The 18,595-nt window shown below is 39.7% G+C and overlaps 1 protein-coding gene across 1 annotated transcript in view; it reads left to right on the top strand.

Annotated features, from left to right (window-relative positions):
- Positions 1-18,595, top strand: part of LOC142843613 (uncharacterized) — a 51,527-nt gene that overhangs the window by 13,966 nt on the left and 18,966 nt on the right. The window contains exons 8-16 of the mRNA XM_075961241.1: positions 587-703; positions 2,663-2,779; positions 4,742-4,858; positions 6,812-6,937; positions 8,913-9,038; positions 11,012-11,137; positions 13,120-13,236; positions 14,059-14,184; positions 15,746-15,868. Coding sequence (XP_075817356.1) covers positions 587-703; positions 2,663-2,779; positions 4,742-4,858; positions 6,812-6,937; positions 8,913-9,038; positions 11,012-11,137; positions 13,120-13,236; positions 14,059-14,184; positions 15,746-15,868 — 1,095 coding nt within the window. The remainder of the gene's footprint in view (positions 1-586; positions 704-2,662; positions 2,780-4,741; positions 4,859-6,811; positions 6,938-8,912; positions 9,039-11,011; positions 11,138-13,119; positions 13,237-14,058; positions 14,185-15,745; positions 15,869-18,595) is intronic.

Consider the following 18,595-nt stretch of genomic DNA (forward strand, 5'->3'; position numbering starts at 1 on the left):
AAACCTCTATACAGATCGCATTTGGGTTTTTTTTTCCTGTGGATGGCCTGCATTTAGCCATGATCAAAGACCGGGAAGTGTTGCATCTCTTCTAATACTAGCTGCCACCTATTCCTACAAATTCTTCTTGGTTACCTTGGATTTTTCCCTATTCCACAGGAACATCAGATGTAGCTCTATTGCTGTCTTTTTTTTTATCATTATTATTTTATAGTCTCTAATGCCAAGAAAATCCCAATTTTTATTGTTTGCCCTTAACTTGTTTAGTGCAAGGTTTTTAGGATAGATTTTACATATTGTTACTGTTTTCCATGTTTTTCTGCTCACTGTCTATTTGGTCTGTCTCTTTGCTATGTTAGCTTTCAAAGAAATTGAAAAGCGTATTGCTATTGCTTCTGTCTTCTTCTGAAAAGTTTTGGCAATTCCATGATACTTTATAAATTAGCAAGTAAAATTCTTTTTGCATTATTAAAGTGGAAATTAGAAAAAAATAGGGTAGGTATTCAAGGCAAATGAGAAAGTCAAAAGAACTAAAAGTTGCCAATCCCATTGCTTAACTAAATATTTTCCCCTTCCGTTGAATAAGAAATCGACTGCGATGGAGGAGATTGTCTTGATGAAGCAGCAGCTTCAAGAAAAGGAAGAAGTCGTTAGTACTTTGCAGACTGAGCTCAGGCAGAAACAGGAAGAGCAAGCTGCACAGGTAGGATGATGGCGCCTCCATTAGGATAGAATCCATGGGGTCCAGAATGGTGCAGGTGGCAAGTCAATCCCGGCAGTCACTTGAAAAGCTTGGTAGATGAAAGTATAGTAGCTAGGATATTAAAGCCAAGCCTAGGAGGGTGTGGCAGAAGAAGCCACAAGTATGGTAAGTGGTTCATATCTTAGTAGGAAACATCAGAACCCCTCAAAAATGCCTTAGGTTGGTGAACTTGCCATAGCTTTATGATGACTGTTTTTATTCCTTGAGTCAAGATACTCCAATTTAAACGCACACAGAGATTCTGTATCTCAGGAACGGGCTCATGGCGGAACTCAAAGGAAACGGATAGATACAACAAAAGAAATCAAATCATTGCCTCCATTCTTTTCTGATTAAAATCTTGTTAGGAAGATATATCTTAGCCTTAAAGCCACTTACTGAACATAGACTAAAGAAGTGGAGAGGGTATGAGGCTCATTGCTAATGACTCTAGTATGCAGCGTTCTTCTTCATGGTCATTCTGAAGCCAGAGCCAGACCATTAGTGCTCTCCTGTCAGTCTGTCCCTCCCTGCCTGCCCCCCCCACTTGCTTCCTGGTCTACTCATTTATTAGAGTTTGCATGTGTGTGTGTGACGGTCTTGATATTTGCACATATTCAGTGTATTTTTCCTGTATGGACCGTGTGTTTTCAGAAACTCTTGAATTACATGATGCATAGCATTCGGTCAGCTCCGATGCTTTCATTTTTTTCCTTGCAAGTTTCTCTTGACCTTTATTTTTGGTTGTGTATTTTTTTTCCCAATTTTGATTAATATTTTTTTGATTTATTATTTTTCTTATTTAACTCAAGGCATTCTGTTTTGTGTTGGGCTTTTTCTTCTGAAACGAGTTTTCTTTTTCATCAACTTCATGAATTTTATTAATTTTCCAAACTTTTCTAACTCTATCGTTCCTTCATGTCCTCTTCATTTTTCTTAAACATGTTTAACGATGAAATAAGTTACAGTGTTTTTCAGCATATTTTTCTGCTCCTTATTCCTCGTGATTTTTGTTGTTGTTTTTGAAGGAAGGTCTCACAATGTAGCCAGTTTTACCTTGAACTTGTGGCAGTCCTCCTGTCTCAGCCTCTTGAGTGCTGGAATTATAGGCATGAGCCACCATGCCTGACTTTTGAATGGTATTATGTAATTGTTCATGCATCTTTTGTGTGAATGTTTTTGCTTACATGTATGTATATGCACTACATAACCCCAGAGTTCAGACGAGGACATCAGATCCCTTGCAACTGGAGTTACAGATAGCGTGGGTGCTGTGATGGAACCTGGATCTTTTCACAAGAGTAGCAAGTGCTAGTTGCCACTGAACCATTGCTAAACCTCTATACAGATCGCATTTGGGTTTTTTTTTCCTGTGGATGGCCTGCATTTAGCCATGATCAAAGACCGGGAAGTGTTGCATCTCTTCTAATACTAGCTGCCACCTATTCCTACAAATTCTTCTTGGTTACCTTGGATTTTTCCCTATTCCACAGGAACATCAGATGTAGCTCTATTGCTGTCTTTTTTTTATCATTATTATTTTATAGTCTCTAATGCCAAGAAAATCCCAATTTTTATTGTTTGCCCTTAACTTGTTTAGTGCAAGGTTTTTAGGATAGATTTTACATATTGTTACTGTTTTCCATGTTTTTCTGCTCACTGTCTATTTGGTCTGTCTCTTTGCTATGTTAGCTTTCAAAGAAATTGAAAAGCGTATTGCTATTGCTTCTGTCTTCTTCTGAAAAGTTTTGGCAATTCCATGATACTTTATAAATTAGCAAGTAAAATTCTTTTTGCATTATTAAAGTGGAAATTAGAAAAAAATAGGGTAGGTATTCAAGGCAAATGAGAAAGTCAAAAGAACTAAAAGTTGCCAATCCCATTGCTTAACTAAATATTTTTCCCCTTCCGTTGAATAAGAAATCGACTGCGATGGAGGAGATTGTCTTGATGAAGCAGCAGCTTCAAGAAAAGGAAGAAGTCGTTAGTACTTTGCAGACTGAGCTCAGGCAGAAACAGGAAGAGCAAGCTGCACAGGTAGGATGATGGCGCCTCCATTAGGATAGAATCCATGGGGTCCAGAATGGTGCAGGTGGCAAGTCAATCCCGGCAGTCACTTGAAAAGCTTGGTAGATGAAAGTATAGTAGCTAGGATATTAAAGCCAAGCCTAGGAGGGTGTGGCAGAAGAAGCCACAAGTATGGTAAGTGGTTCATATCTTAGTAGGAAACATCAGAACCCCTCAAAAATGCCTTAGGTTGGTGAACTTGCCATAGCTTTATGATGACTGTTTTTATTCCTTGAGTCAAGATACTCCAATTTAAACGCACACAGAGATTCTGTATCTCAGGAACGGGCTCATGGCGGAACTCAAAGGAAACGGATAGATACAACAAAAGAAATCAAATCATTGCCTCCATTCTTTTCTGATTAAAATCTTGTTAGGAAGATATATCTTAGCCTTAAAGCCACTTACTGAACATAGACTAAAGAAGTGGAGAGGGTATGAGGCTCATTGCTAATGACTCTAGTATGCAGCGTTCTTCTTCATGGTCATTCTGAAGCCAGAGCCAGACCATTAGTGCTCTCCTGTCAGTCTGTCCCTCCCTGCCTGCCCCCCCCACTTGCTTCCTGGTCTACTCATTTATTAGAGTTTGCATGTGTGTGTGTGACGGTCTTGATATTTGCACATATTCAGTGTATTTTTCCTGTATGGACCGTGTGTTTTCAGAAACTCTTGAATTACATGATGCATAGCATTCGGTCAGCTCCGATGCTTTCATTTTTTTCCTTGCAAGTTTCTCTTGACCTTTATTTTTGGTTGTGTATTTTTTTTCCCAATTTTGATTAATATTTTTTTGATTTATTATTTTTCTTATTTAACTCAAGGCATTCTGTTTTGTGTTTGGCTTCCTCTTCTGAGACGAGTTTTCTTTTATATCAACCTCATGAATTTTATTACTTCTTAAAACTATTCTAATTCTTATGTTCCTTTCATGTCCTCTTCATTTTTGTTAATCACGGTTAACTATGAAATAAGTTACAGTGTCTTTCAGCATATTGTTCTGCTTTGTATTCTTCGTGATTTTTGTTGTTGTTTTTGAAGGAAGGTCTCACAATGTAGCCCAGTTTTACCTTGAACTTGTGGCAGTCCTCCTGTCTCAGCCTCTTGAGTGCTGGAATTATAGGCATGAGCCACCATGCCTGACTTTTGAATGGTATTATGTAATTGTTCATGCATCTTTTGTGTGAATGTTTTTGCTTACATGTATGTATATGCACTACATAACCCCAGAGTTCAGACGAGGACATCAGATCCCTTGCAACTGGAGTTACAGATAGCGTGGGTGCTGTGATGGAACCTGGATCTTTTCACAAGAGTAGCAAGTGCTAGTTGCCACTGAACCATTGCTAAACCTCTATACAGATCGCATTTGGGTTTTTTTTTCCTGTGGATGGCCTGCATTTAGCCATGATCAAAGACCGGGAAGTGTTGCATCTCTTCTAATACTAGTTGCCACCTATTCCTACAAATTCTTCTTGGTTACCTTGGATTTTTCCCTATTCCACAGGAACATCAGATGTAGCTCTATTGCTGTCTTTTTTTTTATCATTATTATTTTATAGTCTCTAATGCCAAGAAAATCCCAATTTTTATTGTTTGCCCTTAACTTGTTTAGTGCAAGGTTTTTAGGATAGATTTTACATATTGTTACTGTTTTCCATGTTTTTCTGCTCACTGTCTATTTGGTCTGTCTCTTTGCTATGTTAGCTTTCAAAGAAATTGACAAGCGTATTGCTATTGCTTCTGTCTTCTTCTGAAAAGTTTTGGCAATTCAATGATACTTTATAAATTAGCAAGTAAAATTCTTTTTGCATTATTAAAGTGGAAATTAGAAAAAAATAGGGTAGGTATTCAAGGCAAATGAGAAAGTCAAAAGAACTAAAAGTTGCCAATCCCATTGCTTAACTAAATATTTTTCCCCTTCCGTTGAATAAGAAATCGACTGCGATGGAGGAGATTGTCTTGATGAAGCAGCAGCTTCAAGAAAAGGAAGAAGTCGTTAGTACTTTGCAGACTGAGCTCAGGCAGAAACAGGAAGAGCAAGCTGCACAGGTAGGATGATGGCGCCTCCATTAGGATAGAATCCATGGGGTCCAGAATGGTGCAGGTGGCAAGTCAATCCCGGCAGTCACTTGAAAAGCTTGGTAGATGAAAGTATAGTAGCTAGGATATTAAAGCCAAGCCTAGGAGGGTGTGGCAGAAGAAGCCACAAGTATGGTAAGTGGTTCATATCTTAGTAGGAAACATCAGAACCCCTCAAAAATGCCTTAGGTTGGTGAACTTGCCATAGCTTTATGATGACTGTTTTTATTCCTTGAGTCAAGATACTCCAATTTAAACGCACACAGAGATTCTGTATCTCAGGAACGGGCTCATGGCGGAACTCAAAGGAAACGGATAGATACAACAAAAGAAATCAAATCATTGCCTCCATTCTTTTCTGATTAAAATCTTGTTAGGAAGATATATCTTAGCCTTAAAGCCACTTACTGAACATAGACTAAAGAAGTGGAGAGGGTATGAGGCTCATTGCTAATGACTCTAGTATGCAGCGTTCTTCTTCATGGTCATTCTGAAGCCAGAGCCAGACCATTAGTGCTCTCCTGTCAGTCTGTCCCTCCCTGCCTGCCCCCCCCACTTGCTTCCTGGTCTACTCATTTATTAGAGTTTGCATGTGTGTGTGTGACGGTCTTGATATTTGCACATATTCAGTGTATTTTTCCTGTATGGACCGTGTGTTTTCAGAAACTCTTGAATTACATGATGCATAGCATTCGGTCAGCTCCGATGCTTTCATTTTTTTCCTTACAGGTTTCTGTTAACCATTATTTTTGGTTGTGTATTTTTTTTCCCAATTTTGATTAATATTTTTTTGATTTATCCGTTTTCTTATTTAACTCAAGGCATTCTGTTTTGTGTTTGGCTTCCTCTTCTGAGACGAGTTTTCTTTTATATCAACCTCATGAATTTTATTACTTCTTAAAACTATTCTAATTCTTATGTTCCTTTCATGTCCTCTTCATTTTTGTTAATCACGGTTAACTATGAAATAAGTTACAGTGTCTTTCAGCATATTGTTCTGCTTTGTATTCTTCGTGATTTTTGTTGTTGTTTTTGAAGGAAGGTCTCACAATGTAGCCCAGTTTTACCTTTAACTTGTGGCAGTCCTCCTGTCTCAGCCTCTTTAGTGCTGGAATTATAGGCATGAGCCACCATGCCTGACTTTTGAATGGTATTATGTAATTGTTTATGCATCTTTTGTGTGAATGTTTTTGCTTACATGTATGTATATGCACTACATAACCCCAGAGGTCAGACGAGGACATCAGATCCCCTGCAACTGGAGTTACAGATAGCGTGGGTGCTGTGATGGAACCTGGATCTTTTCACAAGAGTAGCAAGTGCTAGTTGCCACTGAACCATTGCTAAACCTCTTTACAAATCGCATTTGGGGTTTTTTTTTCCTGTGGATGGCCTGAATTTACCCATGATCAAAGAACGGGAAGTGTTGCATCTCTTCTAATACTAGCTGCCACCTATTCCTGCAAATACTTCTTGGTTACCTTGGATTTTTCCTTATTCCACAGGAACATCAGATATAGCTCTATTGCTGTCTTTTTTTCATCATTATTATTTTATAGTCTCTAATGCCAAGAAAATCCCAGGTTTTATGGTTTGCCCTTAACTTGTTTTTTGCAAGGTTTTTAGGATAGTTTTTACATATTGTTACTGTTTTCCATGTTTTTCTGCTCACTGTCTATTTGGTCTGTCTCTTTGCTTTGTTAGCTTTCAAAGAAATTGAAAAGCGTATTGCTATTGCTTCTGTCTTCTTCTGAAAAGTTTTGGCAATTCAATGATACTTTATAAATTAGCAAGTAAAATTCTTTTTGCATTATTAAAGTGGAAATTAGAAAAAAATAGGGTAGGTATTCAAGGCAATTGAGAAAGTCAAAAGAACTAAAAGTTGCCAATCCCATTGCTTAAGTAAATATTTTCCTTTTTCAGTTGCATAAGAATTTGTTTGAGATCGAGGATTTCAGCCTGATGAAGAAGCTTCTTCAAGAAAAGCAAGAACTTATTAGTACTTTGCGGATTGATCTCAGGCAGACACAGGAAAAGCAAGCTGCACAGGTAGGACGATGGCGCCTCCATTAGGATAGAATCCATGAGGCCCACAATGGTGCAGGGGTCAAGTCAATCGCGGCAGTCACTTGAAAAGCATGGTAGATGAAAGTATGGTACCTAGGATATTAAAGCCAAGCTTAGGAGGGTGTGGCAGTAGAAGCTACAAGTATGGTAAGTGGTTCATATTTCAGTAGGAAACACCAGAACCGCTCAAAAATGCCATTAAGGTTGGTGAACTTGCCATAGCTTTATGGTGGCTGTTTTTATTCCTTAGGTCAAGATACTCCATTTTAATAGCACACGGAGATTCTGTATCTCAGGAACGGGCTCATGGCGGAACTCAAAGGAAACGGATAGATACAACAAAAGAAATCAAATCATTGCCTCCATTCTTTTCTGATTGAAATCTTGTTAGGAAGATATATCTTAGCCTTAAAGCCACTTACTGAACATAGACTAAAGAAGTGGAGAGGGTATGAGGCTCATTGCTAATGACTCTAGTATGCAGCGTTCTTCTTCATGGTCATTCTGAAGCCAGAGCCAGACCATTAGTGCTCTCCTGTCAGTCTGTCCCTCCCTGCCTGCCCCCCCCACTTGCTTCCTGGTCTACTCATTTATTAGAGTCTGCATGTGTGTGTATGTGTGTGTGTGTGTGTGGCGTTGTTGGTTGTTATTTGCACATACTCAGTGTATTCTTCATGTATGGAGCGTGTGTTTACAGAAACTCTTGAATTACATGATGCATAGCATTCGGTCAGCTCCGATGCTTTCATTTTTTTCCTTGCAAGTTTCTCTTGACCTTTATTTTTGGTTGTGTATTTTTTTTACCAATTTTGATTAATATTGTTTTGATTCATTATTTTTCTTATTTAACTCAAGGCATTCTGTTTTGTGTTGGGCTTTTTCTTCTGAAACGAGTTTTCTTTTCTATCAACTTCCTGAATTTTATTAATTTTCCAAACTTTTCTAACTCTATCGTTCCTTTCATGTCCTCTTCATTTTTCTTAAACATGTTTAACGATGAAATAAGTTACAGTGTTTTTCAGCATATTTTTCTGCTCCTTATTCCTCGTGATTTTTGTTGTTGTTTTTGAAGGAAGGTCTCACAATGTAGCCCAGTTTTACCTTGAACTTGTGGCAGTCCTCCTGTCTCAGCCTCTTTAGTGCTGGAATTATAGGCATGAGCCACCATGCCTGACTTTTGAATGGTATTATGTAATTGTTTATGCATCTTTTGTGTGAATGTTTTTGCTTACATGTATGTATATGCACTACATAACCCCAAGAGGTCAGACGAGGACATCAGATCCCCTGGAACTGGAGTTACAGATAGCGTGGGTGCTGTGATGGAACCTGGATCTTTTCACAAGAGTAACAAGTGCTAGTTGCCACTGAACCATTGCTAAACCTCTATACAGATCGCATTTGGGTTTTTTTTTCCTGTGGATGGCCTGCATTTAGCCATGATCAAAGACCGGGAAGTGTTGCATCTCTTCTAATACTAGCTGCCACCTATTCCTACAAATACTTCTTGGTTACCTTGGATTTTTCCCTATTCCAAAGGAACATCAGATGTAGCTCTGTTGCTGTCTTTTTTTCATCATTATTATTTTATAGTCTCTAATGCCAAGAAAATCCCAATTTTTATTGTTTGCCCTTAACTTGTTTAGTGCAAGGTTTTTAGGATAGTTTTTACATATTGTTACTGTTTTCCATGTTTTTCTGCTCACTGTCTATTTGGTCTGTCTCTTTGCTATGTTAGCTTTCAAAGAAATTGAAAAGCGTATTGCTATTGCTTCTGTCTTCTTCTGAAAAGTTTTGGCAATTCCATGATACTTTATAAATTAGCAAGTAAAATTCTTTTTGCATTATTAAAGTGGAAATTAGAAAAAAATAGGGTAGGTATTCAAGGCAAATGAGAAAGTCAAAAGAACTAAAAGTTGCCAATCCCATTGCTTAAGTAAATATTTTTCCCCTTCAGTTGCATAAGAATTTGGTTGAGATAGAGGAGAACAACCTGATGAAGCAGCAGCTTCAAGAAAATAAAGCACTCATTAGCACTTTGCAGACTGACCTCAGGCAGAAGGAGGAAGAGCAAGCTGCACAGGTAGGATGATGGCGCCTCCATTAGGATAGAATCCATGAGGCCCACAATGGTGCAGGGGTCAAGTCAATCCCGGCAGTCACTTGAAAAGCATGGTAGATGAAAGTATGGTACCTAGGATATTAAAGCCAAGCTTAGGAGGGTGTGGCAGAAGAAGCTACAAGTATGGTAAGTGGTTCATATTTCAGTAGGAAACACCAGAACCCCTCAAAAATGCCTTAGGTTGGTGAACTTGCCATAGCTTTATGGTGGCTGTTTTTATTCCTTAGGTCAAGATACTCCAATTTAAACGCACACAGAGATTCTGTATCTCAGGAACGGGCTCATGGCGGAACTCAAAGGAAACGGATAGATACAACAAAAGAAATCAAATCATTGCCTCCATTCTTTTCTGATTAAAATCTTGTTAGGAAGATATATCTTAGCCTTAAAGCCACTTACTGAATATAGACTAAAGAAGTGGAGGGTATGAGGCTCATTGCTAATGACTCTAGTATGCAGCGTTCTTCTTCATGGTCATTCTGAAGCCAGAGCCAGATCAGTAGTGCTCTCCTGTCAGTCTGTCCCTCCCTGCCTGCCCCCCCCCACTCCCTTGCTTCCTGGTCTACTCATTTATTAGAGTCTGCATGTGTGTGTATGTGTGTGTGTGTGTGGCGTTCTTGGTTGTTATTTGCACATACTCAGTGTATTCTTCATGTATGGAGCGTGTGTTTACAGAAACTCTTGAATTACATGATGCATAGCATTCGGTCAGCTCCGATGCTTTCATTTTTTTCCTTGCAAGTTTCTCTTGACCTTTATTTTTGGTTGTGTATTTTTTTTACCAATTTTGATTAATATTGTTTTGATTCATTATTTTTCTTATTTAACTCAAGGCATTCTGTTTTGTGTTGGGCTTTTTCTTCTGAAACGAGTTTTCTTTTCTATCAACTTCCTGAATTTTATTAATTTTCCAAACTTTTCTAACTCTATCGTTCTTTTCATGTCCTCTTCATTTTTCTTAAACATGTTTAACGATGAAATAAGTTACAGTGTTTTTCAGCATATTTTTCTGCTCCTTATTCCTCGTGATTTTTGTTGTTGTTTTTGAAGGAAGGTCTCACAATGTAGCCCAGTTTTACCTTGAACTTGTGGCAGTCCTCCTGTCTCAGCCTCTTGAGTGCTGGAATTATAGGCATGAGCCACCATGCCTGACTTTTGAATGGTATTATGTAATTGTTTATGCATCTTTTGTGTGAATGTTTTTGCTTACATGTATGTATATGCACTACATAACCCCAGAGGTCAGACGAGGACATCAGATCCCCTGCAACTGGAGTTACAGATAGCGTGGGTGCTGTGATGGAACCTGGATCTTTTCACAAGAGCAGCAAATGCTAGTTGCCACTGAACCATTGCTAAACCTCTATACAGATCGCATTTGGGTTTTTTTTTCCTGTGGATGGCCTGCATTTAGCCATGATCAAAGAACGGGAAGTGTTGCATCTCTTCTAATACTAGTTGCCACCTAATCCTGCAAATACTTCTTGGTTACCTTGGATTTTTCCCTATTCCAAAGGAACATCAGATGTAGCTCTATTGCTGTCTTTTTTTCATCATTATTATTTTATAGTCTCTAATGCCAAGAAAATCCCAATTTTTATTGTTTGCCCTTAACTTGTTTAGTGCAAGGTTTTTAGGATAGTTTTTACATATTGTTACTGTTTTCCATGTTTTTCTGCTCACTGTCTATTTGGTCTGTCTCTTTGCTATGTTAGCTTTCAAAGAAATTGAAAAGCGTATTGCTATTGCTTCTGTCTTCTTCTGAAAAGTTTTGGCAATTCCATGATACTTTATAAATTAGCAAGTAAAATTCTTTTTGCATTATTAAAGTGGAAATTAGAAAAAAATAGGGTAGGTATTCAAGGCAAATGAGAAAGTCAAAAGAACTAAAAGTTGCCAATCCCATTGCTTAAGTAAATATTTTTCCCCTTCAGTTGCATAAGAATTTGGTTGAGATAGAGGAGAACAACCTGATGAAGCAGCAGCTTCAAGAAAATAAAGCACTCATTAGCACTTTGCAGACTGAGCTCAGGCAGAAGGAGGAAGAGCAAGCTGCACAGGTAGGATGATGGCGCCTCCATTAGGATAGAATCCATGAGGCCCACAATGGTGCAGGGGTCAAGTCAATCCCGGCAGTCACTTGAAAAGCATGGTAGATGAAAGTATGGTACCTAGGATATTAAAGCCAAGCTTAGGAGGGTGTGGCAGAAGAAGCTACAAGTATGGTAAGTGGTTCATATTTCAGTAGGAAACACCAGAACCCCTCAAAAATGCCTTAGGTTGGTGAACTTGCCATAGCTTTATGGTGGCTGTTTTTATTCCTTAGGTCAAGATACTCCAATTTAAACGCACACAGAGATTCTGTATCTCAGGAACGGGCTCATGGCGGAACTCAAAGGAAACGGATAGATACAACAAAAGAAATCAAATCATTGCCTCCATTCTTTTCTGATTAAAATCTTGTTAGGAAGATATATCTTAGCCTTAAAGCCACTTACTGAATATAGACTAAAGAAGTGGAGGGTATGAGGCTCATTGCTAATGACTCTAGTATGCAGCGTTCTTCTTCATGGTCATTCTGAAGCCAGAGCCAGATCAGTAGTGCTCTCCTGTCAGTCTGTCCCTCCCTGCCTGCCCCCCCCCACTCCCTTGCTTCCTGGTCTACTCATTTATTAGAGTCTGCATGTGTGTGTATGTGTGTGTGTGTGTGGCGTTCTTGGTTGTTATTTGCACATACTCAGTGTATTCTTCATGTATGGAGCGTGTGTTTACAGAAACTCTTGAATTACATGATGCATAGCATTCGGTCAGCTCCGATGCTTTCATTTTTTTCCTTGCAAGTTTCTCTTGACCTTTATTTTTGGTTGTGTATTTTTTTTACCAATTTTGATTAATATTGTTTTGATTCATTATTTTTCTTATTTAACTCAAGGCATTCTGTTTTGTGTTGGGCTTTTTCTTCTGAAACGAGTTTTCTTTTCTATCAACTTCCTGAATTTTATTAATTTTCCAAACTTTTCTAACTCTATCGTTCTTTTCATGTCCTCTTCATTTTTCTTAAACATGTTTAACGATGAAATAAGTTACAGTGTTTTTCAGCATATTTTTCTGCTCCTTATTCCTCGTGATTTTTGTTGTTGTTTTTGAAGGAAGGTCTCACAATGTAGCCCAGTTTTACCTTGAACTTGTGGCAGTCCTCCTGTCTCAGCCTCTTGAGTGCTGGAATTATAGGCATGAGCCACCATGCCTGACTTTTGAATGGTATTATGTAATTGTTTATGCATCTTTTGTGTGAATGTTTTTGCTTACATGTATGTATATGCACTACATAACCCCAGAGGTCAGACGAGGACATCAGATCCCCTGCAACTGGAGTTACAGATAGCGTGGGTGCTGTGATGGAACCTGGATCTTTTCACAAGAGCAGCAAATGCTAGTTGCCACTGAACCATTGCTAAACCTCTATACAGATCGCATTTGGGTTTTTTTTTCCTGTGGATGGCCTGCATTTAGCCATGATCAAAGAACGGGAAGTGTTGCATCTCTTCTAATACTAGTTGCCACCTAATCCTGCAAATACTTCTTGGTTACCTTGGATTTTTCCCTATTCCAAAGGAACATCAGATGTAGCTCTATTGCTGTCTTTTTTTCATCATTATTATTTTATAGTCTCTAATGCCAAGAAAATCCCAATTTTTATTGTTTGCCCTTAACTTGTTTAGTGCAAGGTTTTTAGGATAGTTTTTACATATTGTTACTGTTTTCCATGTTTTTCTGCTCACTGTCTATTTGGTCTGTCTCTTTGCTATGTTAGCTTTCAAAGAAATTGAAAAGCGTATTGCTATTGCTTCTGTCTTCTTCTGAAAAGTTTTGGCAATTCAATGATACTTTATAAATTAGCAAGTAAAATTCTTTTTGCATTATTAAAGTGGAAATTAGAAAAAAATAGGGTAGGTATTCAAGGCAAATGAGAAAGTCAAAAGAACTAAAAGTTGCCAATCCCATTGCTTAACTAAATATTTTTCCCCTTCCGTTGAATAAGAAATCGACTGCGATGGAGGAGATTGTCTTGATGAAGCAGCAGCTTCAAGAAAAGGAAGAAGTCGTTAGTACTTTGCAGACTGAGCTCAGGCAGAAACAGGAAGAGCAAGCTGCACAGGTAGGATGATGGCGCCTCCATTAGGATAGAATCCATGGGGTCCAGAATGGTGCAGGTGGCAAGTCAATCCCGGCAGTCACTTGAAAAGCTTGGTAGATGAAAGTATAGTAGCTAGGATATTAAAGCCAAGCCTAGGAGGGTGTGGCAGAAGAAGCCACAAGTATGGTAAGTGGTTCATATCTTAGTAGGAAACATCAGAACCCCTCAAAAATGCCTTAGGTTGGTGAACTTGCCATAGCTTTATGATGACTGTTTTTATTCCTTGAGTCAAGATACTCCAATTTAAACGCACACAGAGATTCTGTATCTCAGGAACGGGCTCATGGCGGAACTCAAAGGAAACGGATAGATACAACAAAAGAAATCAAATCATTGCCTCCATTCTTTTCTGATTAAAATCTTGTTAGGAAGATATATCTTAGCCTTAAAGCCACTTACTGAACATAGACTAAAGAAGTGGAGAGGGTATGAGGCTCATTGCTAATGACTCTAGTATGCAGCGTTCTTCTTCATGGTCATTCTGAAGCCAGAGCCAGACCATTAGTGCTCTCCTGTCAGTCTGTCCCTCCCTGCCTGCCCCCCCCCCACTTGCTTCCTGGTCTACTCATTTATTAGAGTTTGCATGTGTGTGTGTGACGGTCTTGATATTTGCACATATTCAGTGTATTTTTTATTGCTTTATAAATTAGCAAATAAAATTCTTTTTGCTTTATTAAAGTGGAAATTAGAAAAAAATAGGGTAGGTATTCAAGGCAAATGAGAAAGTCAAAAGAACTAAAAGTTGCCAATCCCATTGCTTAACTAAATATTTTCCTCCTTCAGTTGCATAAGAATTTGTTTGAGATCGAGGATTTCAGCCTGATGAAGAAGCAGCTTCAAGAAAAGGAAGAACTTATTAGTACTTTGAGGACTGATCTCAGGCAGACACAGGAAGAGCAAGATGCACAGGTAAGATGATGGCGCCTCCATTAGGATAGTATCCATGGGGTCCAGAATGGTGCAGGTGGCAAGTCAATCCCGGCAGTCACTTGAAAAGCTTGGTAGATGAAAGTATGTTAGCTAGGATATTAAAGCCAAGCCTAGGAGGGTGTGGCTGAAGAAGCTACTTTCTGAACATAGACTAAAGAAGTGGAGGGTATGAAGCTCATTGCTAATGACTCTAGTATGCAGCGTTCTTCTTTTTGGTCATTCTCAATCCAGTGCCACCCTGTTTGCGCGGGCTCCCTCAACTCTGTTTTTCTCAGTTTCTCGTTGTTCTCCTTTGAGGATGCTTTTGTGCCATGCCGCATTTTCATCCCTGGAGACCTTTGCACACAACATGCAGCTGATCTTAGCCATCAGACATATTGGTAACAGAGGTGTCTTCCATGTATTGATGGCTGACAGTTGAACACAGAGAGTTTTATACCCAGAAATTGATAATCTTATCCTATTAACTTTTATTGAAGCTTTCATGCTTCATATATAGTGTAGACTAGGGAAATTTTACACATTTTTTATTCTTTTACGTACTTAAAACAAAGGCAGCGAAGACATATGAATATGGTAACAGTTCCGTTGTGGAGCAAGTCACTCCAAACACAATACCAAAGGCTAAATGTGTTAACAAAAGTCATTGCCCTAGCATGCAGGAGACTGATGTGTACAGATTATGGGTTTGACACCAGTGTTGGCTGCATGACAAGTTCCAAGCTAGCCCAAGCTATACAGGAAGACCTATCTCAAAAAGTAAAATTGATAAAAGTAGCCTCAGCTTTAAAGTATTTTGTGAACATGGTAATTATAGAAACATAGAGGAAAAAACGATGGGATTTAAACAGAACCCTGAGAGCTTGGTAACACTCCAGATAAGCCATGTTCTTGTGGGGAAGACAGAGAGGAATCCTGGGAGCTAAGCAACACTCTAGACAAGCTGCGTTCTTGTGGGGAAGAGTTGGGAAAGACAGAACGCATTAAAGAGAACAGCCTGCAGGAGTGACAGCTGGTCATGGCTCTCTGGGGAGGTGGTGTGCCCTTGAAAACACAAACAGATAAGCACACAAAATAGACTAGCCTTGTATTTCTATTTGTAGAACATTTCGAATAATGTCCATGGCTTGAACTGCTAATTTATAGGAGTGAGGGTCCAGGACCATTTTTGAGCATGAGTCTGGTACTGAAGGAGCTAACAGAAATTTAACTTCACTTGTATGTTTAATTTTCTAATCATTTCAGAATTAAAAAATATCTTCTCCCATATTTATAACATTTTTAGTATCGATGAAGATTTTTTTAATTAAAGTTATATATGAATTGATTGGAGTTTGATAGTAGGCTTTCGTTCTTGTCTGGAAGTTACTGCTGGGCCTCTTGTTCTTCTGACATTCTCACCCTTGCCCCTCAGAGCTGAGGTTTAGAGAAGCACTGTCCGTCGGTGCTGTGTGCCCATCTTTGGAGGTTAGGCTGAAAGAATTGTCTCTGAGCTACTCTGGAGCGTACCTTGTCTAGTTTCTCTGGCATGTGTCTTCAGTTGAGTTCCATGCAGCAGATGGTCCATGAAAAAGACGCCCGCTTTGAAACCCAGGTCCGCCTCCATGAAGATGAGCTGCTTCCGTTAGTAACCCAGGCAGATGTGGAGACAGAGATGCAGCAGGTGTGTTGCTCACACTCCATGGAATGACTCTTGTTTTGTTAACATTTAATCCAGACCTCTCAGCCACTTTCCATGCCCTGCCCTTCCCTGCTGCGCTCCACACATCCTCCATGTATTCCTTGGCTTCTTATTGGTGTCCTCTCTTTCGTTGCACATCATTTTCTGTCTTGTCCATACTTTCCCTTTTTCCTTATCTCATCAGGTCGGAACTTCTTGAGGACTTGTGGGAGTCAGCAATGGGCTGGTTTCTTTCTCATTTGCAGATTTACTGCGACCATTCATGTCCTAACCCTGATCTAAAACTTCAAATAGATGAAGTCAGTTTTGTATTTAAAAAAAATAAAAGAGGTAAAAAGAGATTTCAAAGGCACATTCTTTTATTAAATCTGTATTTTTAAGGTGTATTGAAAATTGACTTTCTTGTATTTGAGCTTACCCTGTACTAACTCACATTGTGTGTACTTAGAATGTGTATGATGGCCAGAGGACAACTTTGAATGTCATTCCTTCTTTTGGAGGAATTCCAAAAGAATTCCAGCCTGAAGGAAGAACTAGAAAGGGTAAAGTTAGAGAATAAAACCCTTTCTAAGGAGTTTGAGGCTTTAATGGCAAAGAAAAACCTTCTGAGAGAAGATCTGGAGCTTCAAGGAGAAGATAGTGTACTAAAACAAGCTAGCCTAGAGGCCACTGAGAAATTCCCTCAACAAACGGATGGCATCACTGAACAAGAAACACAAGCTCTGGCAGGCAAATCGCAAGAGCAAGATACTCAGAGTGTGAGCGTTAAACTTGAAGATTCCTCACGTAGTTTTAGTTCGCCATCCTTTGCCGAGATTTGACTCAGGAGGGCATTTTTCTCGTTTTCTAGTGTCTGGCTGAGCCCCCTGTCACTCTGTTTCTCCATCTCTAACTCAGCAATTCTTCCCTTGAGTTGCTCAGGCTGCTGGAGGTGGTCACTGATGTCATTGTGGGAGCCCAAAGTCTCACTAGTGTCAGGCTTGGCGCTGTTTGCTGAAAGAAGACACAATTGGGGGGAAAGCTATATGGCACCAGAGGAATAGACCCAAAGTTGTCCCCTGGCACCCAGGCTGACTCAGGCCCTTATACACACATGTGCCTGCACCCACATGAACATGCATATGCCTATACATGTTTATGCCTAAAAGCAGTAGCTTATGTCATGCTGGGATTCACTCTGTTCTGAGTCAGAATCCTTGTCCTGGGTTGTTCCAGCCGATTCCAAGTTAGCTCTGCTTCATCCAGGGACCATGCACTCTGAGTTTATGCATTGGAAACCCTGGCACTGCTTTGTTCTCTCGGCACTATTGCACACTTTCTGTCCACTGAATATTGATGAGACAAGTCTTTTAAGAAGCCCTTCCTCTGCTTCTGTAACGTGCTGTGATAGTGTTTCTTAAAGCTGTCACTCTGGTTTTTATCACCTAATGAGCAAGGTATTTTATTCTGTTCTGAATGCGCTCAAATGTCCATCCTTTCACCTTCTTCTCACACCCACGAGAAGCTTCTTTCCCTTCAGCAGTTCTGACACCAGTGCTCCCATCGCATAACCTCTCCAGCAGAGAATAAATGTGCTTGTGTACAAGTCATTCCCAAACTCTCCCGTTCGTATAACTGCCTGCTTAGGAACCTTTAAAAGGTACACGATTGTCTGGGAGAAGCTTAGGATCCCTCCCTTGATCTGCCATGCAAGGCCTGATTATTTGTCCTCATCTTTTCAGCCCTTTACTTGATCTTAAGCCTGCAGGTCATCAGACCCAGCTCTTCAGCAAACAGTGATGGCCTTGAGGACCTTCTACCCACATCACCATCTTATTGGTGGGAATGTATTCCTCGTTGCTTCCTTTTGGGGGCCACTCCAGATCTCAGATTCTCCTGCCACACTTCCCAGTTGCTTGCTTCTGTTTTGCCTTCTTACTTCCAAAGTGCTTGTCATCCCGTTTGACTCGCGCTGCCTGCACACAAGTGCCTATGCTCTCGGCCCTATCTTTTGACCCCATTTGATAATTTTGTTTTTGTCACCTTGTTGTTGGTGTTCTTTGTTCTTGGTGTTGTTAACGATGTATAGTTAGCTATTTGGTCTGTAACACATGCATACCTGGTGGTCTTGGATGTCCTCAGACTGTGGTAACAGTTATTACCATCATGTGGGTGCTAGAATTGACCCCAGCCGAATTCCTCTGGAAGAGCAGACAGTACTCTTAACCACTGAGCCATCTTTCCAGCCCTGCTTCTTAATTTGAAAGAAATTTCTCTTTTCTCGTTGTTTTATGTATTTTTTTTCTTGTTTCACGGGTAAATTTTCTAACTTACCTTTCCAAGAATGGTGGTATTTTGCTTTGTTGTTAATTCTACTGTGAGTGTATGACATGTGCAAGTGCCTGTGGAGGCCAGGAGAGGGCGCTGGAATTACAGGCAATTTTGAATTGCCCAACATGGGGATTGAACTGGGGTCCTCTGGAAGAGCAGTGAGGGCTCTTAACTGCTGAACTACTTCTCCACCTCCCATTTTGCTATTGAGACAAGGTCTTATTATATAACTGAAGCTTGCCTAGAGCGTTCAGTGTGGGCCAGGCTGCCCCCAAATTCACATCCTCATGCACCAGTCTCGCAAAGGCCAGGGTTACAGGTATGTGCCTCCACACCTGACTGGTTGCTTCTTTTGGTGAGTTTCTCTTGGTAACTCTTTATTGATGCTATAATGATCTG

This window comes from Microtus pennsylvanicus, chromosome 2 (genome assembly GCF_037038515.1).
Source record: "Microtus pennsylvanicus isolate mMicPen1 chromosome 2, mMicPen1.hap1, whole genome shotgun sequence".
NCBI lineage: Eukaryota > Metazoa > Chordata > Mammalia > Rodentia > Cricetidae > Microtus > Microtus pennsylvanicus.